The 22,724-nt window shown below is 42.1% G+C and overlaps 2 protein-coding genes across 5 annotated transcripts in view; one reads left to right on the top strand and one right to left on the bottom strand.

Annotated features, from left to right (window-relative positions):
• LOC101157877 lies at positions 1 to 21,623 on the bottom strand. 4 transcript variants are annotated; one of them, XR_002874502.1, is made up of 4 exons: positions 21,582 to 21,623; positions 17,484 to 17,618; positions 14,834 to 15,017; positions 1 to 1,826 (listed from the first exon to the last, which is right to left on the bottom strand). XR_002874502.1 is itself a non-coding variant. In XM_023961904.1 (4 exons), exon 4 carries the CDS (start codon positions 8,953 to 8,955, stop codon positions 6,904 to 6,906), a length of 2,052 nt encoding a protein of 683 aa, XP_023817672.1. In that variant the 5' UTR covers positions 8,956 to 8,959; positions 12,067 to 12,262; positions 14,834 to 15,017; positions 17,484 to 17,573; the 3' UTR covers positions 6,132 to 6,903. The 4 variants fall into 4 exon arrangements, 3 of the variants coding, with proteins under 3 accessions (XP_023817672.1, XP_023817671.1, XP_023817670.1); XM_023961904.1 differs by lacking the exons at positions 1 to 1,826; positions 21,582 to 21,623 and adding exons at positions 6,132 to 8,959; positions 12,067 to 12,262 and having other exon boundaries at positions 17,484 to 17,573; XM_023961903.1 differs by lacking the exons at positions 1 to 1,826; positions 21,582 to 21,623 and adding an exon at positions 6,132 to 8,959 and having other exon boundaries at positions 14,834 to 14,948; positions 17,484 to 17,581.
• Positions 19,765 to 22,724, top strand: part of LOC105355533 — an 8,460-nt gene continuing 5,500 nt past the window's right edge. The window contains exon 1 of the mRNA XM_023961906.1: positions 19,765 to 20,062. The gene's annotated coding sequence lies outside the window, so the exon portion shown is untranslated. The remainder of the gene's footprint in view (positions 20,063 to 22,724) is intronic.

Here is a 22,724-nt window from a genome sequence, read left to right on the forward strand (position 1 = left end):
TATGGTTTAATGTGTTTATTTTGATTCTGTATTTACCAAGGTAACACACAAAAATAAAAGAATTTCTTTGAAACCTTTAAATACAACAGCAAGGCCTCACTGCAATTTTTAACTGAAAAACAAGAACAAGCTAAAAAAAACAAACTTTCTTCCAATGAAAACAGCAAACTGCGATCCTCAATGATAGACGTGGAGCTGTTCTTTTGACTTTATCAGTGACTGAATGTTGGGCTGCAGCTTACTCACTGATAGTGTTAGTATGTCTTGCAAGTGTGAGTCTGTGAGGGTCCCTCTAAGTTTGATCTTGTTCAGGTTCATGAGACTAAATGTTTGCCTAAAAAATGGAGGTGCTGCCAAACAGAGATAGCATTATTTGTGCATTTTTTCTCATCTGCGGGTACCTTTGTAGTGATACATGTGGATAAAAATCCTTCAGGGGCAGTGATGCACATTTTCTTTTTAGCTCTGAGTCGCATTGAAAATCAACCAACTCATTCTGCAAATGTTCTGGAACTGAGTCGGGGCTCATGCTGAAGGGCTCCATGTCATCTGCCGTCTTCTTGAAGTCCACAAAGCGCAAATCAGACTCCTTGCTTATGTTCCTGAGAATTTCTCCATATTCTGGCAAACTGTCCACCTCCACATTCACTTCTCTCAGGCTGGGGCGGGGCGCCAAGTTTCCTCAAGAGAAAAAGTAAAATAAGAATGTGACCATTATTATCATTAGTACTACTCTGAGGCCACATAAGCTACAGGACACAAAAGACAAAAAAGAGAGCAAAGGAAGCAGACCAAAGAAACAAAGACAAACAATGACGTTTTCTGTCAAACAGGCGACACAGCGATAGACACACATGGAGCAGCACGTGTTACAATCACAAATAACAAACGGCCAAAAGTCTGTGTGCAGCATGTTACTGACTTACCTGCTGGAAGATGCTGACAGAGATGTTGCAGCTTCATTTGGAAAGCTGCAACAACGGCTCCGTTATGATCTGTTCTTTGCCTTGAAGTTGAACATTGTTGAGCAGGTCAGTTATGTCCACCATAAAGGCCACGACGAAAATCCATCTTTTATGAGAGGGGATTTATGTGTCCCTGCTTGCACTCGAAAGAAACTCCGCCCTAACCGGTGAATACCCAGATATATTTAACTTGGGATTTAACAGGAACGTTTTGAATTGTTGTTAAAGTGGAATATTTAATCAGCAGTAATTCACATTTTTCAGATTGAGTTTCAGACCAGAAGCTCTGGAGAAAAAATCTATTAATAGAATCACAGAAATCTGTCTGCTGTCCTTCATAAAAATAGCTGTGTCGTCAGCAAACTGGGTGATTGCTATTTATGCCTAAAGCATTGAGTTTTTTATCCAAATGAATAACATTTCAGCTGCTATGATGAAAAGTAAAGGAGAGATGGGACAGCCTTGTTTAACTCCTTTGTTAATGGAGAATCTCAGCCAGATTCCATGTGGCAATAATGACACTACTGTATTCGTATCTCTATATTGTGTATATATATAGTATCACTATTGAGCTGCAGTTTAGCTCAGCCAGTAGAGCAGGTCGTTCAACAACCAACCAGTTGGCGGATCAATGCCTGCCTTCACCAGCCAGTCGTCTCCCCCTGAGCGCAGCCAGTCCACAGCTCACCGCCCCCCCCCCCATGGGATGGGCCAAAATGTGGAGGAGAATTTCCCCATTGTGGGGTAAATAAAGTGTCTATTAAAATATTATAAAGTGTTTTGGTTAAATTGATGAAGTTGGGTTTGAAACCAAATAAATCTAAAGTTTGAAGATGAATTGATGTTGTAGACTGTAGAACGCTGTAAAAAAAATCAAGAAACAAAATGAAGCCTTCGTCTTCAATCAGATGATTGTAATCCAACACGTCCAATATGAGGCGGATGCTATTATGAATGGATTGGCCTTTCAGAAAGCCTGATTGAGTGTCAGAAGTAATCTGGGACATCCCAGTTTTTACTTTGGTGGCAAATATGTGGATTAAGATTTTATAGTCGTTATTAAGCAGGGTAATTAGTCTCAGATTATCAATCAGTCGAGGCTCTTTGACAGATTTAGGTATGAGAGTCATGATGCCTTGCTTCATAGTTGTTGGTAGAGTGTGCGTGTTAGTTATTTCTTTCGGTGTCAGGTAGATCAGGTCTTTCACCTGTTCCCAGAAAAGTCTATAAAAATGAACAGTCAGCCCATCTGAACCTGGAGATTTGTCTAAAGCTAAGCCCTTCATAGCATCTTCTACCTCTGACATGGTGATCTCTGCCTCACAAAGCTCTTTGCAGCCATCATCTATTTTAGGGACCAATCGTTTGATTTGATTCAGAAAGGCTTCAGCATCGTGGAGGGAACATGAGGACGAGTATAGCTCACTGTAGAACTGAAACATTTCTTTTGTAATCGTTGTGGGATCAGTGCACTCCACATCTTTAATTAACAACGTTTTTAAACTGTTTCTCTCTTGCCTTCTTTTTTCCAGTCTACAGAAATATGCAGAACTTTTTTCACCTTCCTCAATCTATCTTGCTCTCGATCTGATATATGCGCCCTCGGCCTTATTTATGTACATTTTACCCAAGGAGGATTGCAAGATGATCATTTTCTGTTTATGATTTTCATCTGAGTCTAAATTGGGGCATATTGAGTTTGTTTCTCTGATCATTTCTTCTTCCTTTAGTTTATAATGCTTATCTGATTATCTCTAGATGTGGAAATTTGTCTTAATTTATATTTATAAAACTCCCATCTATCTCTATAAGATGTGAATTGAGCCTCCCTATTAATTTTATTAATTGTTTTAATAATGTTTTCACAGTATGTTTCATCATAAAGAAGATTAGAATTAAATTTCCAATAGCCTTATTTTCTAGATTGAGAATTCTGAGGTTGCGTGGAAAGTCTGACCACACTGTGATCCGTTAACGGAGCAGCTGAAATGTTCACTTTCCGGACAAAACTCTGATGATCATCTGATATCAGCCAAAAGTCTAGTCTAGATTTAGCTGTACCATCCGGTTTAAACCAGGTAAAGGCTTGGGCATCAGGGTTATCTCTACGCCATACATCTATTAGATGCAGCTCTGTGCCGAAATTAAGGAGTATTAGATTATAATGGTGATTCAAAAATGCAGATGGAGATCTGTCCAGCCGATCATCCACCAAGTTAAAATCACCACCCATTATTTGTATTTGAATAGGATATCTTGGTCTAAGGGGTGTCAAACAGACGGCCCGCGGGCCGTATCCGGACCGCCAGATGGTTCAATCCGGCCCAGTCATGAAGAGTAAAAATTATTGGGATGTTTAAAAAACACAAGCACGTTTCTAGTCCATTCGTGTGGAGAGTTATGATTTTAAGATGGCACAAGGGTTACAGAAATAACTAATAACTGAAATGTGCCATTCCACCACTAGGGGAACAAAGGAAAACCAAAACAGGTGAAACTGCATATCTCTCTGCACGTGCCAAAAGCAAAACCTAACAGCTTTGCGTCTGGGTAAGATGCACTTTGGTTCCCTGTGAGCCTCACCCCTGTTACGTTGATACAAGAATGATCAGTAGTGACACAATAATGACCAAGATGTTGTCAAAAAGAAAAAAAGGTTGAAGTTAAGTGCTGAGCTTTCCAGGAAAAATGGAGAGTTTTATTTGTTCACGGAGGTGAATGCAAAATCTGCAGGCTTGGTATTTCATTAACAGGTCGCAGTGCTCAAATAATATAACATTCAGCACCATTATGAGACTCTCCATAAAGAAAAGTTTCACCATTTGGTAGGGGTGTAACGATACACGTAGTTGAATCAAACCGTTTTGGTATGGCAGTTTTGATTTGGTTCACTTCTGTACCGTTTCGTTACGTTTTTCTTTTTTTCCCCGCATAAGCATTGTAACGATCCATTTGCTTTGTCACTCATAGCGGGGAAACGAGAGCCGAGCTGCTAATGAACTAGCTGCAATGACTGTCCTTGCCCCCCCATACTCCACACACCCTGAAACAGTCTCAGAGAGAGAGTAGAAAGAGATATAGATTGTTGCAGCTCCTTTCCAGCATTTAAACACGTTTATACCATGGTCCCGTTGAATACTCGATTCTGATTGGCTGCTGGCTGTGTATTAAAACTTGATAACTGCCAGTGAAAAAAGAAATTCCGGTCACCTAGCTTAAATGTTTTGTATCACTGCGCCGGCTTCATTAAAACAACCTTTTGGTTCATCATTTGGACAAAAACAAGCGGTAAGAGGTGAACTTTCTCTCTGAACTGATGCTTTGGTCAACCCATCGGAAAGATCAGCATATATATATATATGAATCTTGACTGCAGCGGTGGTGCTGCGCGACGCGGACTATACGGTTAATGGCGTTTGTTAAGGGTTAATGGCCGACAAAGTGTGCGTTATTACTTTTTAACGCACGCCGTCCTGCTGGCCCTGGCCTGGGTGGTTGTTGTCTATCTGCTGCTGTGCGGCCGTCGTTAGGGGATTCCGGCTGCCGCAGCTGCTGCTGTGGTGGGGGTCTTGGGGTGGGGATGGCTGGCACTCTCCCTCCTTCTTTTCACATTCCACCATCCATTTTAGAAGAACATGAACACTCAGCTGAGCACAGGTGTTAGCTCACCTTTGCACTAATATTTTGCGTGATTGAATGAAATATTTCATACTAGATGGTTTGAATGCATAAGTATGCGTGTGTGAACATTATTTGTATTGTGTACATGTTGACATGTGAACATTTTTGGGGCCAACAGGTCTGGTTAAAATGAATAAAGTTTGGCCTCGATTACAAAAAGGGTTTATTCAGACATACCTTTGGTTTGTCTGAAGATTAATAACCCCTCTTGTTAAAGTAAAATATGTCCAACACAAGAGGCCCTCAGCTCTCATCTGTCTGCCCAGCTGTTGGACAGGACAAGTTTAAAAAAAAATAAAAAAGTATCCAAAGTTTTTGATTTCTGGCAGCTAATAGTTTTTCTTATTTTAGTATTAAGCAGATCACCTACATAGGTCAGTGTCATTTATTGTTTTGTAAAACCATTAAATGCATTATGCAAGACATTTTTTCCTGCCTTTTTGTACCGAAAAAATATCGAAAATGTACCAAACTGAAATTTTGAACCGAACCGAATTGAGATTTTAGCGTATCGTTACACCCCTACCATTTGGAGTTAAGAAAAGAGAAGATTTACCAACTATTAGCTGGACAGAAGAACAACCGTCAGCATTTACTGCAGCCGTGACGTCACTGATGGAGCAGTGACAGATACCTTACTGCAGACAAGTTGGAGCAAACATCCAAAACGGTTTCAGATGATGAACATGAAAAAATGCTGAAGGCTGCAGAAGTCTTGTTCCCAAAAAGCAGTCGACCTTTGCCAACATAAGTCTGTCAAGGATTACGTAAGTGTTAGCGGCCGACAAAGTGTGCGTCAGTACTTTTTAACGCACGCCGTGGAAGCCTGAACCGTCCGACGCGAAGTTTCCGCGAAGTGCGTCAAAAAGTAATAACCCACACTTCGAAGGCCATTAACCCGCTTATACCATGGTCACTTACAAAAGCAATACATATTAACCAGTTTTTAGTCCTTAATACTTGTTTTTTTCCGATTTGGATTGTAACAAATAGTCCGCGTCGCGCTGCACCACCACTGCAAACTCCCCACGCATTGCAACGGAGATGCAGACAGATCCGTGTGAATTCTCGTAAATACAGGACAACTGGGGATCGAGCTCGTACTCAGTTTTATGTTCTAGCGGGTCGCCAGGTTTTTTAATCGTATCTTTTTTATGTGTGGCTAATATGGAGTTAAGCTGCAGTTGTGCAGGAGTTCCTACCAATAACCCTGTAAACCTGTGGAGAAATGCAAGAAAAAAGGAAAAAGGGAAAGAGGGCAACAAAGGAACAGAGGCCAGGAATGAATCTTTTATCTCTGAAATCACAGAATAAAGGTTTACTGTACAATAATATATTAGAAAACAATATAATATGATGGAAACTGTTAGAAAGTAGTTTTTTTTTTTTGATTAGCTGGCTTCTTGTTTCACAGTCTGATCATTGGCAGACAAACGGGAGAAGTATTGAGTTGTGTTGGGAAGGAAGGCTCAATACACACAGTCCTGCTGTTTTAGAGAGCCTTTAATGAACCTGTGTGGAAACATTTACAGGAAAATACAGCCTGTGTCATCTGGTCACTCAGTGACAGATGGTGAAACTCACCAATATAAAGATTGGTCTTTTTTTTTACAGTAAATGTAAGGTACGAAATCTTTGGAATGTATCCAAATTTTTTATTTATCTCTCAGAACAGCTTTTTTTTCATACATTTTACATTTATTCTAACAAAATTAAAAACTAATTCTTATTTGTCACACACCTGAGTAAACACAAGAACAGCAAATAGCTCCTGCCAGCTGGTCTTTGAGTCACAAACGTCTGAAATTACAGGAAGACCCATCACGCCACGAGACAGACCAGCTGTGCTAACCTCTCCCACATCATACAATCAAAAATTAGCAATTTTTTCTGTACTTTTTACAACAGACAGTCTTTGGATATGAGTAGCAATCCTGTTAGCGGAGGTTCTCGATATCATGTTGATATGTTGGACAATACAATTGGAGGACCAGCGTTTTAGTTTCCCAAAATACTTGTATCTAAGGTTGGCCCATGGGTGAGACACACTGTGAAGAACAGGTAGAACACTCACAGATCCATGAAAGCTATTGATTTAAACTTTGAATTGATTCTGAACTGAAGAAAACTCCACACCCTTTAGGTGGTGTTAAAATAGAGTTAAGTTATTCAAAGATGAAGTACAGAAAAATGTGTGGGTGGTAAATTAAAATCCTTACTTCAGACTGCAATCCTTTGTCTATGAAATTCCATTGTTTCAGTAATAATTTTCTTCTCCTTCTCCAAACTCTCCCTCTCCAAACCCAGTCTGAACTATTTCTTTGATTCTTTCTGTCTCCATTGGTGGAGTAGGGGGCAGAATGGCTTTAAACTCTCCCTCAATTTGGGCCATCCTGGCATCCGTCTTCCTTTCAAATTCTTTCTTGTTCTTCAGGACCAACTGCATGATACCATCTTGAGCCTCTTGGCAGGACTCCTGCAGCTTCATTCTCTCTTGCATGAACTCTGGCTTCTCCTTGTCCATGGCCATAAGCTTACCCAAGCTGCTCACTCTGTCCATCAGGTACTTGTTGGACACTTCACAGTAGGTCCCTGAGATCATGTGGACCAGACTGGCGATGTTGGAGGCTTCAAAGGCCTGGTTGTACAGCATGTCTTTGGCAAAGAGCTTAGAGTTGTAGGACAGTTTCTTTGTGTCTTCAGATGTCTTCACAAAATTGTGCAGCGTGGTTCCAAGGCTGGTTTTCACAATGGTGGCAACCATCTGGAAGAAGCGCACCATCTTCTCCCACTGCTCCTTCACTCTACCCATGGCATCCATCCCTTTGACCAGCATTTTGATGGTGGTGTCAAAGTCAATCTCTTTGATCTTGCAGTTCTGCATTTCAATCAGGATCTCAGTCAGTTCTCTTTGGTTCTGCTCCATGTTCTGTACAGCTTTCTCATACGAGTCTCGGGTTTGCTTCAGTTGTTCTCGGCTTTGCTCGATGCGGAAACGAGCGTTCTCTGTTGCTCTCTGGCTGGCAGACTGCCTTCCAGAGTTCTCCTGTGCTTTGAACATCATTGGGGGTTTGGGGTTCAGAGCTGGAGAACCAGACATTTTTTTGCTTTTACAGTCAAACTTTAAAGCATCTTCATACAGCTTCTTTGTGTCTTTAATCAGCTTGCGTGTCGTTTTCTGATCACATTCCTGATCTGGTGCATATATTGCCAACTGTTCACAGATGTCAATGCCTCTTTGGCAGAGACACAGAGCAGTTTCCTTTAGTTTACTTCTTGGAAGATCCTCCAACTCATGATAAATTCTTTTGAATTGATCTTGAGTCCATGTAGTCTTTGCACACTTGTTCTTCTGATCATAGATCTCTTTCCAGTCTATCCCTTCTTCAGTTATAAACTGACTGAATGATGATGCGAGTTTTAGAATTGGTCCTGACCTGCTCAAAATTTTTATTTCTGAAGTCAAATCTCTTTCATCATCTTTATGTCCTGTGATTGTGTCTGAGCCAAAATTCTCTCTTTTATTATTTTTAAAAAAACCAAGATTTAATATTTTCAAAGGGGTTGTCAATCCTTCAACAAAATCCATGCCAATCATCTCCCACCCTGTTGGTATGGAATCCATGGACTTCTTGTACTGTTCTTGTGTCTCTTCCAGCTCCTTTGACATGGCCTCCATTGCTTTCTTGGATCGTTCATTTAGCTCCTTTGCAGTCTGTTCCTTCAACTTATTCTCCTCAAGTTTCATCCTGACCTTCTCCAGCTCTTCTCCATGAAAGTGTTCAGCATTGATGCAGGCTTCCAGCAGCTCCTGGATTATATTAATAACATCTTCATACTTCTTTTCAACGCTTTCTGCTAGCACCACACATTCGTCTGCAATGCTGCGGATGTTTTCCAGCTGGTTTGGGAGGAGAGTTTCAAGGATTTCATCATTTCCTTGAAACAGAATCTTGACTGCTGCTTTCATATAATCTGGAACAGTGAAGGTATGAATCCGGATTTGATCCATGTTCTTGTGGGCTAAGTTGAATGCGTGCCAGGCTGAGTTACTGATTTGCATGAGACTAGCCCTAAAGGAGTCTGGGTACTTTATGAACTTGAATCCATCTTTTGGGGGATTCTTGTTGATGGAGAAATCAATGATAGATGAGATGAAGACCAGCTCCGCCATGATGGCGATGGAGAGAGGAGCAGGAGCCAGATGCTCCTCCCAGTTTGCATTGGGGTGCATCAACATCTGGGTGGTGATCCGCATCTCTGCCGCGGTGGTCAGACTCTGGGTCGTATTTGATATTAGGGTTTCCATTTCCCTTAAAAAAATTAAGAAAGATGAATGTTAGATTACAAGGCTGTTTCAGGTATGTTGATTTATTTATGACAATGGGCAAGCAATGTCTTTGTGCAAGTGGAATATACAACAGGTGGAAATAATAGGTGATCAGCAAGACACATCTACTAAAGAAGTGGTTCTGCATGTGGTGACCACAGACAACTTCTCCCTCCTCTTGTTTTCAGGCTGATGTTTTGGTGACTTTTTAATGCCAACAGTGTTGTCTTTCCAGCGGTATGATGAAACGCCGTCTATAACCCACACAAAAGGCCCAGGTAGTGCAACTCATCCAGGATGGGTAATCAATGTGAGCTGTGCCAGGAAGGTTTGCTGTGTCTGTCAGCTTAGTGTCCGGAGCATGGAGGCGCTACCAGGAGACAGGCCAGTACATTAGGCGATGTGGAGGAGGCCGTAAGAGGACAACAACCCTGCATCAGGACCACCACCTCCTCCTTTGTGTAAGGAGAAACAGGAGGAGCACTGCCAGAGCCCTACAAAATGATGTCCACCAGGTCACAAATGTGCATTAGTCTGCTCAAACTGTTAGGAACAGACTCCATGAAGGGGGTATGAAGGACCAACGTCCACAGGTTGGAGCGAATACCACGATTGGTAAATTTGCCAAATTTGCCAATTTGCCAATGGGGCTCTCTACTCTTCACAGATGAAAGCAGGTTCACTATGAGTAAACAAGTAAACAAGTGTAACCCGGAACTTCCGTTCTTGCCATGGATGAAGTTTTTTGCAATATTTGCTTCAGATTTTGTTAAAAAATGGCTTTTAAACTGTAGGTAGTGTTGCCATTCCATTATAATTCCAAAATCTATGTTGAAGTCCAAAGCCTTGTGAACATTTAAATGTTTGAACGGTGTCTCTAGCTGAAAGCATGTTGAAGTTACAATGGTTAGAACAAACAAAGGTTTTCAAGGATTATCCTTGTACTTAAATGGAGCATAACTCCTGGAAAATCCTGGAATATCCTGGAATATCTTGAAAGGTTCAAGGATTTGAAGGACTAAAAGTTATAGCAGAAAGGATTAAGCTTAAAGAGTTGAACATTTTAATAGTGGAATCGTTAAAATAGGTCAAAACTGAAGTTTAAAATCGCTTCACATTTAAGCACAAAATGGCAGCCAAAGCTTAGTTGGTGTTGCCATCCCATAATAATTTCAAAACTTATATTGAAGTCCAAAGTCTTGTGAGCAGTTTAATGTTTGAACGGTGTCTCTAGCTAAAGGCATGTTGAAGTTATTATGGTTGAAAGAAACAAAGGTTTCAAGGATTCTCCATGTATTTTAATGGAGTAGAAATCTTGGAAAACCCTGGGAAATCCTGGAATATCTTGAAAACTTGAAGGATTTGAAGGGCCAAAATTCATAGCTAAAATAAAGTGAAATAGTTAAAGATTTTAATTTGAAGTGTCTGAACGGGGTGTCGAACCGGGCACCTCATGCACCATAACTTCCCTATGTATTTTAATCGGGCAAAAAAATCCCGGAAAACCTGGAATATCTTAAAAATTTGAAAGAATTGAAGAAACAAAAGTCATAGCATTAATAAGCTGTAAGAGCTGAACATTTTAAAAGTTGAATGGTTAAAATAGGTTAAAATTGTAGAAAGAGTTAAGTGCCGAAAAACGGCGGAAGATAGCATAAGAGGAAAACAAAGGGTTGAATGCTTTACAGCATTCAACCAACAAGACCAAAGCCCGGTGCCTGAATGAATACTCTGATTGTGATTACTCAATGCAGAGCAGCCAGTGGAAGGTCCATGAATATTGAGCAGTGGCTGATGGGTGATGTAGTGAAGATAAAACCCAGGGAAATTTCAAAACACGGGAGATGGCTCCCTCTGGTGGTCGGAGAGGGAGACGGATGTCTGATTCCTGACAGAGCCCCCCCTCCTGTCAGCAACTCCGGAAGCAAGAACACCAACACGATGCTGTGGCCTGCCATGAGGCCACGGAGCTGGCTTGGAGGGATAATGGTGGCGGAAGTCCAAAGATGAGGGAGTGGTTGAGAGTATCGTAGGAGCAGACCCATGAGAGTTCTTCCAGTCCGTACCCCTTCCCATCCACCAAATACTGCATTTGTCTTCCCCGGCGCCAGGAACCTAGCAGCTCCCTGACCAGGTAGGCCTCATCGTTCCTAATGATCAAGGGGGGAGTAGACTATAGAAAATGTATGTTTTTAGATCTTATTCCTTATTATATTGCAGTTTTATCTTTAGTGTAAAGTGAACTCATTTTGAACTCTTTTAGGACTTATTCTCCAGTGACCTTCACTTTTGCTTTGTAGTTGCAGCAGCAACTAGGACTTCTTTGTGCAAATCAAGGAGTTTCCAGAGACGCAATAAATATGTCATGGACTACATTTCTACTATCTGGGTTGAACATCTTATCCTTGGGAAAGTGTTCAGATTCGTGTTTTCATGTGGAGGATGAAGCTGACCTCTGATCTCGTGATGGAGTATTCGTTTGGCTGGTATGATTTATTTTGGACCAGATGAGGACTCTTTTGATCGTTGGATTGTGTGCGCCGGTGAAATGCCCCCACCCCTGGAAAGGCGGAGCGGATCTGGAGTTGGCAACCTTCAGCTATTGGCCAGAGGAAGCAAGCGGACTATCAGCTGACGAATCAAAGCGACCAGAGGAGGAAATTTCAACACACATGTTTAAAAGACTGTTTTGGTACTTTTCTGCTGTTCTCAGGAAAACCTACAAGTAATGCGCATGTAACTTGTGCGTCTGTGGGTCTTTTAACCTGAGAATCCAGATATCTGCAACAATGTCTTTAATCTGTATTAGAACTATTGTCATGGCAATAAACTTCGTGTATTTTTAATCCAGTTGAATCCTTGGTTTGCTTTACCACTCTCGACTCCTGAACACGCACGGATGGAAAGATCTAAAAGCGGAAGATTTCTTTCCTAAGACTCCTTGGAGACCCCAGGCCCTATGTCACCAGCTCCTCCGGCGGGCTTCAACAAGGATATTCAGAAGGTGGGTGAGACACAGTAGTAGGGTGGCAAGCTAAGAAGGTATGAGACAGCTGTGATTTGTCTGATGATTGAAATGGGCCCACATACCTAGGACTGAGTTTCTTGCTCTGCAGACGTAACCGGAGATCTCGGGTGGATTACCAGACCCACTGTCTGGGAGCCAGACTAGGACCTTCTCAGTGGTGACGAGCTTCCAATTCCACATGAGCCGCCTCCCATATCTTCTCCCATATCTTCTCCTCGCAGACCCTGAGGTCCTCTGGCATGGGCCTCTTAGTTGTTCCTAAGGTGAGGACCAAAACACGCGGTGAGGCTTCGTTCCACCATTACGGTCCTCGCCTGTGGAACAGCCTGCTGGAGAACCTCAGGGTCTATAGAGGTTTTTAAAAAGAGGCTCAAGAACCACCTTTTTAATCTGGCTTTTACATGACTTTGGTCATTGCTCATGTTTTTTATTATTTATCTATTTATTAATTTAACAATTTTTTTTTCTTTTTAAAAGAATATTATTATCTTTATGTTTTTAATATACTATTCTTTTTATTGTTACTTTAACTATGATATTTAGGTTACGTTTTAATTATTTTACGTATTTTATTTTTTAATTACTAATATTCTTATATCTATTGGCACTACACAAATAAATAAAGTTTGAGTTTGGGTATTCGGCGGCCGGTGTATCGTGCACCAGATGTAGGACCTGCTGATGATGAGATGGGGGCACGTATGCCTTTTCAGTAGAACAGGACAGTGGAGGTGAATAAGTGGCATTGATCACTGTTAATTCGGTCGTGATGTCCCACTGCACCAGACTAAGGACCAAGAAAGAGGGGAGTATTGGTTCTGCCGTGCTGGATTCCTCTGTGTTGTTGTCATGAAGGCGGGATAGTGTCAGCTTTCCCATTTTTGGACCCAGGTTGATAGGTTGAAACGGTAGAAGAGCAGTGACCAACGGGCTTGTCGGGGATTGAGGCGTTTGGTTCATTTGATGTATTCGAGGTTACAATGATCAATGAGCACCAGGAACGGTTGAGCAGCTCCCTCCAGCCAGGCCACCATTCAGTAGAGGCTTCCTTCATAGCAAGCAGTTCTCCAACGTCGTAGTTTTCTCTCAGCAGGAATTCCAAGGTACTTGTAACTGTCCTCAATATCTGCTATTTTTCCTTATAGGACTGAGACCCCTCCTGTGTGGACTACCTTGCCTCTCTTTGTCACCATCCGGCTGCATTTATCGAGCCCGAATGACATCCCAATGTCAGTACTGTAGATCCTGTTGGTGTGGATCAGGGAGTCAATGTCACGCTCGCTCTTAGCATATAGCTTGATGTCATCCATGTAGAGGAGGTGACTGATGTTGGCCCCATTTCTGAGCCAGTCTTGTTGATTATTTGGCTGAAGGGGTTCAGACCTATGCAGAACAGCAGTGGGGACAGAGCATCATCTTGGTATATCCCACATTTGATGGACACTTGTGCAAGTGGCTTCCCATTGGTTTCAAGGGTGGTTTTCCACAGCTTCATTGAGTTCCCTATGAAGGCTCTTAGAGTCTTCATAGGAAGAGTCCTTGTGGATGTTTGAGCATTGGGCTACCAGTTGATGGCAGTTTGCCTTGATTGTAGGTTTTGAAGCGTCCATTCATTCCACATTCTCTGCATGTAACCCCTCTGGGTGGGATTGCTTTAGTAGTAGCATTCTAACAGAACCTTGTTCTCACATCTAGTCCATTTCTGTCTTGTTCCAGTAGCCCACTTTCCATCAGGGTGCTCTGGTCCCCCAAACCTGACGCAGACCTTGTGTGGCCGGGCGACGTCTGAACCGCCATGACATGTGGTTCATTGTCTCTCATGTTATGAGGTAGGCAGTACCGTTAAGAGTGAGGTTAATTGCTCACCATTATGCCATTAATTGTTCATTGCCACCAGTGAATCGAACCCTGGATTCCTGTATACACATTATTTATACACATTATATATATATTTATTAAATACTACTAGTAAATGTTTGTTAGTTATGTCTATTAGTTACATGTTTATATGTACATTGTTGTTTATGTACTGATGATTAAAAACTACACAGTGAGATTACACAAAGATAATTTTGTATTAACAGATTAGGCGTTTCAGAAAGCTTAGATTAGGCGTTACAGAAAGCAGCAACCATCGTATTTCATGCTCTGTTGTAAAGCGTGCAATGGGGGGAGCATTGCATTTCAAAGGCGCTGATGGCTCTGTAAGAAGCGCATGCTACCAACAAAAACAGCTTCTTTAATGAGCTCGTATTTATCGGGCGAGAACTGCAGAGCTGATAGCAGGAAGAGACACGCGGGGCGGATTCAATAAAGACTCCGGTTGTACGAATTGGTCTTCTGCCGGGGATTTGACGTGCCGCGGGGCAGGAAGCGACTTTCTGATGACAGACAGAATTTGCGCACAGTGAATTTAAAAACACGCGTGTGCGGTGACGTATGTATCAGAGGATGCCCGATTGGCCATTCTGCATGTCAATCAAGTCCCATACTTCTCGGTGAGGATTTTGATTGGCTGGTGGATTTTGAAGAAGTATTTTTTCTTTAAATCTTTGCTGGCCTGCCTGCGATCTACTCTCATGTCCTTGAAGATCGACCGGTCGATCGCGATCGACGTAATGAGCACCCCTGATTTAGAGAGAAGGTAATTAGCACAGAGGTGCTGTGGTCAGATCTGACCAACATTGAGCTCTTTGGCATCAACTCAACCCATCGTGTTTGAAGAAAGAGAAATGCTGCCTATGACCCCAAGAACACCATCCACACTGTTAAGCAGGGAGGTGGAAACATTATGATTTGGGGGTGTTTTTCTGCACAGGGCTACTTTACCTTGATGGTGCGAGGATGGACGGAGCCACGTTCTGTCAAATGAGTGAGAACCTCCTTCCCTCCTTAACCAGGAGGCTTCAAATGGGTAGGGGGAGCCAAGATAACCAAGGAATGACTGAAGAAGAAGCATATCAGGGTCATGGAAAGGTCCAGCCAGTCTCTGGGCCTCAATCCTATAGCAAATCTACAGAGAGAGGTGATATTTAGAGTTGTGCAGAGTGCAGAAACCCGCTCATCAACTTTAAGAAACCTCTGGCCTCTGTGCTGGCCATAAGGGTCTTTCCGGCAAGAGGGTTTTAAATACTTCTATCCCTCAATAAAATATAAACAAATGTATGCATTATTTGAAGTGGATTTCTTGCTTTTCTTCATGTTTTTTTTTTTTTGCATTTCTCATTGTTGAAATGAACCTACCATTAGGATGACAGACTGAGGCTACATTCACAATGCAGGGCTTAATGCTCAATTCCGATTTTTTGAAAAAAATCCTTTTTTTTGCAATTTCCAATTAAATGTGAACTTTTGTGATCTCTTGTGTGACCTTGAAATGCCTCAAAAGTGACCCGCATGAGAATAGAGTACTCAACGGGGAACGAGGTCACTCGTTGTTTGTGGATTCATGTGGCCTGGCCGGTCAGACGGAGGTCGCATTTGAAAAGATCGGATACGTATCAGATTTAGGAGCACATACCCAAGTGGCCAGCATTTGAAAAGATCGGATCTGTGTCGTTCAGACTGTCATGAAAAGATCAGATACAGGTCGCATAGGGGAAAAAATCGGAATTGGGTCGTTTCAGCCTGCAGTGTGAATGTAACCTGAGTTTCTTTTTAGGTGAGCAGATGTCTAGCACATTTATAGGTGGGTAAACCTAAAAAAACAGCAAGAGATCAAATACTTATTTCCTCCACTGTATTCCACAGAAGTTCAACTGGAACCAGGTCAAATTATGACTTGATAATAAACTCCTGCTAAAAGGCCTTAAAAGCCATCCACAACCTCATCCCTCAGTTCCTATTTTGTCTTCTTCACATTGTTGTACCCTTCAACTCTTGTGTATCTTAATCTTCTAGGTCTGTAACAATCAATTAATCGATTTCTATTCCCATTTCTATTCTATTGAATGACATGGATCTGTCTGACGCAGATTTTATTCAACCTTTACGTTTACCAGTTAGGGCTGCACAGTGGGGCAGTGGTTAGCACTCTTGCCTCACAGCAAGAAGGCCCCCAGTTCAAGTCCCGGCTGGGGGACTTGAAACCTTTCTGTGTTTGGGTTTTCTCCGGGGTCTCCGGCTTCCTCCCACCATCCAAAAACATGCTTCATAGGTTAATTGGTTAATCTAAATTGTCCCTAGGTGTGAATGTGAGAGTGAATGGGTGTGTGTTTGTGGACATTCTACCCTGTGACAGACTGGCAACCTATCCAGGGTGTCCCCTGCCTTCACCCACAAGTGGCCGGGATAGGCTCCAGCAGCCCCGAGACCCCAAAAGGGAAAAATGGAATAGAAAATGAATGAATGAACTTTACCATTAAAAACTATAAATTGATAATCAATCAATGGAATCAATGGAAAATACCATTTGGACAGCAACATAGTAGGTTGATTTTACTGTAACAAGAAAACGACAGTGCATCACAGCAGACTGACAACACACGTGATGTCATTAACACGGATCAGTCCATCATTCCAGTCCAATGTGTGGACACGGATGTCACTGCTATCTCCTGCTAATAGCAGTGTAGCTTTGTGTTAGCGGCAGAGGAGAGGGCTTTGTGATGGTTGTGCACTCCTGATGATTGTACACAGCCTCTCAGGACTACGTAGCAGCATTTCCACCTTCTACGGTCCTCTTTCGGATGCACCACGGTTTCGTCGAAACCCCCCGACTTGCTTTGTATTTCGACCGGCAGCCGCCTTCGCACATAGGAAAGTGAAGCCCCACGATCCAAAGCTCCAGATCCCCAAAGGCGGAAATGCTGCTACGATCTGAGAAACTAAACCATCAGATGAATTTGTGTTTCCAGTGGTGTCCAGAACAGAATAAAGGATGATGTAATTCCCACATATTTACATCCAAGATGCTCATTGCCCGCAGTTAGTTCTTAGTTCCTCCACGGCTAATGTTTTTAGCACATATTAGCCTAATGCTAACCCTTCTTTCTGGTCCTTGCAGCAAAGAAAAAAGCACTAACCGCATGGATTAATAAAATATATGAGCGAGCTGGCCCTAAATAATAATCACAACTGTAATAAAGCACATTTAGAAGATAGTCTCCTGCAGCTTCACAGAGTGTGTTGTTGGTCCAACCAGCAAATGTTTAGCATGAAATCTGCTGTAGCTGTTGATGCATCCAGCTATCCTCAAATAGCAAAATCAGGGCGAAAATGCAATCCCCTCTTTGCATTTTCGTTTTAATTATGATACAGAATAAGGGGTTTTTAAGTCGAAAATGTAAAAGCATTTTGGTGGATTGCTTTTTCATTTAAATTTTGAGTCAAAAATGCAGCTTCATTTTGAAAATGAAAAAGCATTTCTGGTTTTGACTTTTATTTTTAATCATGCTACAGAATCACTTCCATACTTAAAGTCCACTTTGACAACAGATGAAAAAGGCTGAAGTTTGATCCACAAAGAGATCCGTCTTACCGACTGACAGTCCCAGAGCTCAGTGATCCTGCCGTTCCTTCTGCTCTGCTCTCTCTCTGCTACTGCGGCGCCTTTTATACTCAACCAGCAATGGGGAAGTCAGCTGCTTTCCGGGAAATGGGTCAGGGGGGTGTTCTAAGACAGGGAGGGCAGACACAGAATAGAAAAGTCAAAGCTTTAGACTGTGTTTCTGCCGCTGCTGAGTCTGTATCACATCATTTAGCATTAAGAAGTGAAAAGAGAAATACATTTTTATCCCTCACTACACATTCAGGAAAAGAATCAGTGAAGATTTGGGAAGTTCCACTTTAGAGTTAGGGAGTTTCCAGAGGTGATTGTTGTAAAAACACCAACAAGAACAAACAAGAACCTTCGGTAACACTTTATATTAAGATTCCTTAACAAGCTCTGTTAACACATTAACAAGCATTATAAATGAATTTATAGGGTGTTAGTAAGACATTTATTAGTACAATAAGTCTAATAAGGTTTATTAAATTACTTAGTTAACACATTTACAAGCATTATTATTAGGATGTTTTCAAGATGCTAATGATGCATTTACTGATATTATAGGTTCCTAACAAATGTGTCAGTGTTAATAAGCTTAATAAGATTTATTAACAACCTTTGTTAACTAATTAAGAAGTATTATTATTGTTTGGGGTTCTAGTAAGATATTTATTAGCATTATAGATGCCTGACACAAGCCTAAGTGTTCATAAGAACGAAGACAATAAACCTACAGCAGCCATGCTAAAGCTAACACGCTAACGACCGACCGAATATAAAGTGTTACCGAACCTTCTTTTTTTCTTTCGAAAGAATTAAAAACCTATGTTGTTAACCTGTATGTTTTCTTCAAATCACTCAGATTTTGTATTTCTCCTCCACTCTGCACAGATATTTATGTCCTAGTTTGAGACTGGATATTCTTTTATGACTTGGAGACAGAAAGAAATCGTAATGATGGCAAACAAGTATGTTTAAACGAATGAAAACGCAGGAAAACAACAACTTAGAGAGGTAAAGCTAAGAGTGACAGGACGATCAGGGAATGAGCTGCTCAAACCACGGACTCATGGAGGAGCGACAGTTATCATGGAATTCCACAGATAAATGGCAACCCGGAGCAGGCAACAAGGAAAGCTGCAACAGCTAAATACCTCCAAGGAGTAAGGCAAGTCCTGAGAAGCCAGCTCAATGGCAAGAATAAGACCCGGGCAATAAACAGCTACGCACTGCCAGTTATCAGATACCCTGCAGGAATAATAAGATGGCCAAAGGAAGAGATACAGACCACGGATGTTAAAACACTAAAGCTCCTCACCATGCATGGAGGGTTCCATCCCAAATCCAGCACCCTGACACATGTCCTGCATGTTTTTCACGTTCTCCTGCTTATGCACCCCTGACTCAGCTCGTCATCATTGAATCAACCTAAACCATTATGGAATCGTTTCAAAATGAATGAAATTGATTGTAATCTATCCTGGAAAATCCCATTTGAGTTGAGACACAGTAGGTGGATTTTACTATAACCTAAAAACAACCTAAGTGTGTCAGCGGACCACATCAGTCCATCATTCCAGTCCAATGTGTGGACAGACTTTGAATAAAGTCATGTGACCATCCAGTGTCTAGAATGTTCTAAGAATGTTCTCTTTGGATTCTTTGGATGTGGAAAAACAACAGTGGTGAACTTTAGGAAACTAACATGTGAATGGATTTGACATTCATTCTAGTTTACTTGTTGGTTTGGACACAGATTTCATTTCCACTTGATGATCTGGAAGAAATCCAAGAATCTGGAAAACTTCACTGTTCAGTACCAGGAATTTCTGTCTGGAAGTTTGGATGAAGAGGATCTGGATCCACTTTAGGTCAGAGGATCAGATCCAATCGGATCGTTTAAAATGAACCAAAATCGATTATGAATCGGGTTGTCAACCTCAATTTATGATATGAAGCAAATTACTGTTTATTATAATATTGTCTATTTTTGTCAAACATGGCATATTCTAACAATTAAGATGGATGAACAGTAGATTAACTATCATTTTACGTACTCTGACATGTTAAAAAGTTTTAACTCAAATGTCAAAACTTCCTTAACTGAAAGGAATTAGCGCAAACTAAAGCTAAGCACAACCTATTGTTAATTTATATTATTTGGATTTCATTTCCCAAAGCCAAAGAGCCCCATTGGAGAGAAAAACAACCCGCATGTGCTCCGGATCCTCAGCTTTCAAGACTCCTGGTTTAAGAATTGACGCATTATGTCAGAGTGTGATGCCTGTCGGCTTAGACGATCTTGGCTCGTGCATACGTCGTTGTTGCGTGTGTTGCTGGCCAGCACCTCTGCAATCAGACACCTTCTGCAGCATTTGACAGAGCCCGTTCTAAATGGAGGCGTTTCCTGATGTGTGGGAGCAGAGAGCGTCTGAAACCTCCCCCTCCGCCCCGGCCTGACATGCTGGTTTCCCGTAAATCAGCTGACTGCCTCGCTGGTCTGACTGGCGGAGGGAGACAAGCGCTGCAGAAGCAGACACATCAGTGCAGCTTGAGGACGTTTTCAGGTAAGACAGCTCTCCTCGTGGATCAAACTTTCACTTTGCTTCATGTCAGACTGGACTTTTAGACTCACTTAATGGTTTGAATGCTTAATGCAATCAAACTATTGTTCTGCTTTTTTGTCCGTGCGTATTTTCCTACATACTTCATCCGATTTCTGTCATTCAAGACTCAAAATGTTCTGCAAGTAAGTGATATTATTGCTGTCTTCTGCAGTTTATTCCTCAACTTGTGCTTTTGTCTGCAATTCAAAAAAATGCTGCAACTATAGTTAGACCCGTTAAAACTTTTGATATTAATAAAAATATAAATCATTTCTTCATGCGCAGCTAATCTAGTAATAATGACAGGAGCGTCATCAATAGCCAAGCCAATCAAATCGATTGTTTACCTTTCAGCAACAGCGAGTGTGAGAGAGAGATGGAGAGGAGAGGAGAGAAAATGGCTTGCTCAAAAATGAGAAAAGTAGATGCTGAAAACCGAACTTTTAAAGATGAATGGACGGACAAATACATGTTTATTCTGCCTGCAGCCAGTTCTAAACCGTTGTGTCTCATATGCTGTGAAAATGTGGCGTTAATCAAAAGTGGCAACGTTAAGCGTCACTATGAGACCAAACACGGGTCGTTTGAGGAAATGTACCCGCAGAAGTCTGCAGTGAGGGCAAGTCAAATCATCGAATTGAAAGCACAGGATGACAGGTCCACTCGTGTCATCACGCATGCATTTACCGGGCAGCAACGTGCAAATGAGTGTTCGTTAAAGATGGCGTGGATTTTGGCGCAACACAAGAAAGAAAGCATTCAGCGATGTGACAGTTGTAAAGGAGTGCTTAAATGCGGCTGCAGAAACCTTACTTGACGGTAAACTAAAAGATGACATGTGTGAAAAAATAAAAAAAATCCCATTGTCAGCTACAACAACAACTAGAAAAACTGAACTATTAGCAGAGGATGTGCTGGCTCAGCTTGATGCAGCTGTCCAGAACGCAGCTGTCCATGAACGTCTCTGTTTTCCTGGTCTGAGCTGGAATCTGGATCAGAACTGGACGGATGGATGAATCTGATGTTGATCACTGTTTTTGTTGCACCGGTAGCCATGTTGAAGCTAGATAACAGTGATTGGTCAGAGTTGGTCTGAGTCAATGTTTCTATGGAAACTGCTGTCACCAATCAGGAGTGAGCTTGTTCATAATCCACACCCCCTCCACTGAAAGTGTCACCAGAGAATCTGTCAATCAATGGGAGAACAATCCTTACTCCTTATTGGACATTTATACACATCTAAATTTTTAATCTGTCAATTTCAAAAGAAATACTTTTTTAACTGCTGTAGCTTTATAATAAAGTTTATAAAACTTTATTATAAAGTTGTATTGCTATTGCTTCTCAATTAAAATATAAGTTGATGATGCCATCTAATACGCCTGTTGCCAATTGCTACGCAAGTTTTTTTGTCATGTTGCCTGTCAGCTACTCTCCCCTTCCGTCTCTGTTCTGGATGCGACCAGCTGCCTTCACTTACCTCATCATCTCCACCGCCTTCTTAAGGAGCACCTGGATCATCATTCGACGCCAGTTCGTTGTTCCTCCTATGGTGCATATTCTGGTCAACTCATGTTCCTGAATGTTGCCACGTCTCGCTTTACTTATTGTGCTTCTCGCTCTGTCTCAGGAAAAACCTCCTCGGATACTCACCTGGTCGCAGTCCTCTGGTCTCCTGTGTTTTCGCTCTTGGATTTCCACAGCCATACTCCTCCAGCCAGCTGCCACGCATCCTCCTGGAAAGAAGCCATACTCCTCTTCCTCTACATTAAACCATCTAACTTACGTCTTTACCTTCCGGGTTCCAGCGTTTGGGTCACTCTGAACTTACGTCAAATCATGACAGAACGAACTGGCCATGCGCCTGACCCAGCTGACCCGGAAGGGCTCCGTCACGCCATTGCTCTACAAGGAAATCTCTTAAGTCATCAATCGGACGCCCTGACTCAGATGTCTACCGCCCAGCAGGATCTATTCCGCCGCCTCAACAGCATCACACAGACTCTGATCGAAACTAACCGGTCAATCTTCAAATCCCGCTTCCGCCTTCGCCCCGGAAAATGTCCGACTACAGCCAGACCCTTTTTACGGCAATGTTGAAACCTGCGGAGGGTTCCTGCTTTAGTGTCAACTCATTTTCCAACAGGCCCCCAGGTACTATCAGCCGAATATCTTTAATTGTTAACTCTCTTCGCAGTAAGGCTTTACAGTGGGCTCAAGCTTTTCTGGCCACCCATCCTATCACTCATCTCCCTTTCGACCGCTTCTTAGGAGAATTCCGTCTTGTGTTTGACCGACCCCGAAAGCAGGAAGAAGCCACCCGGCGGTTACTGAGTCTCAAACAAGGTAACCGCCCGGTAGGCGAACATCTCATCGACTTTCGTATTTCAGCAGTTGAAGCAGGTTGGCCGGATCCGCACTTAAAGGAATCTTCTACCAGTCATTAAATGAATGTATTAAGGACCACCTATGTTATCAGCCAGAGGCCGACACATTTGAAGACTTCCTCACTGCCGCCCTAAGATCCGACGTCCGACTACAAGAACGCCTCGCTGAGCAGAAGCGTAAGCTACCACCTCCCTCAGCTAATCCCGCTCTTTCTGTATTTGTTGTCCCACTATTC

This window comes from Oryzias latipes, chromosome 13 (assembly GCF_002234675.1).
Source record: "Oryzias latipes chromosome 13, ASM223467v1".
Classification (NCBI taxonomy): domain Eukaryota; kingdom Metazoa; phylum Chordata; class Actinopteri; order Beloniformes; family Adrianichthyidae; genus Oryzias; species Oryzias latipes.

Bases quoted from the DNA above. Each gene is read 5' to 3' on its own strand.
- LOC101157877 (XM_023961903.1), bottom strand. From the start codon at position 8,955: ATGGAAACCCTAATATCAAATACGACCCAGAGTCTGACCACCGCGGCA.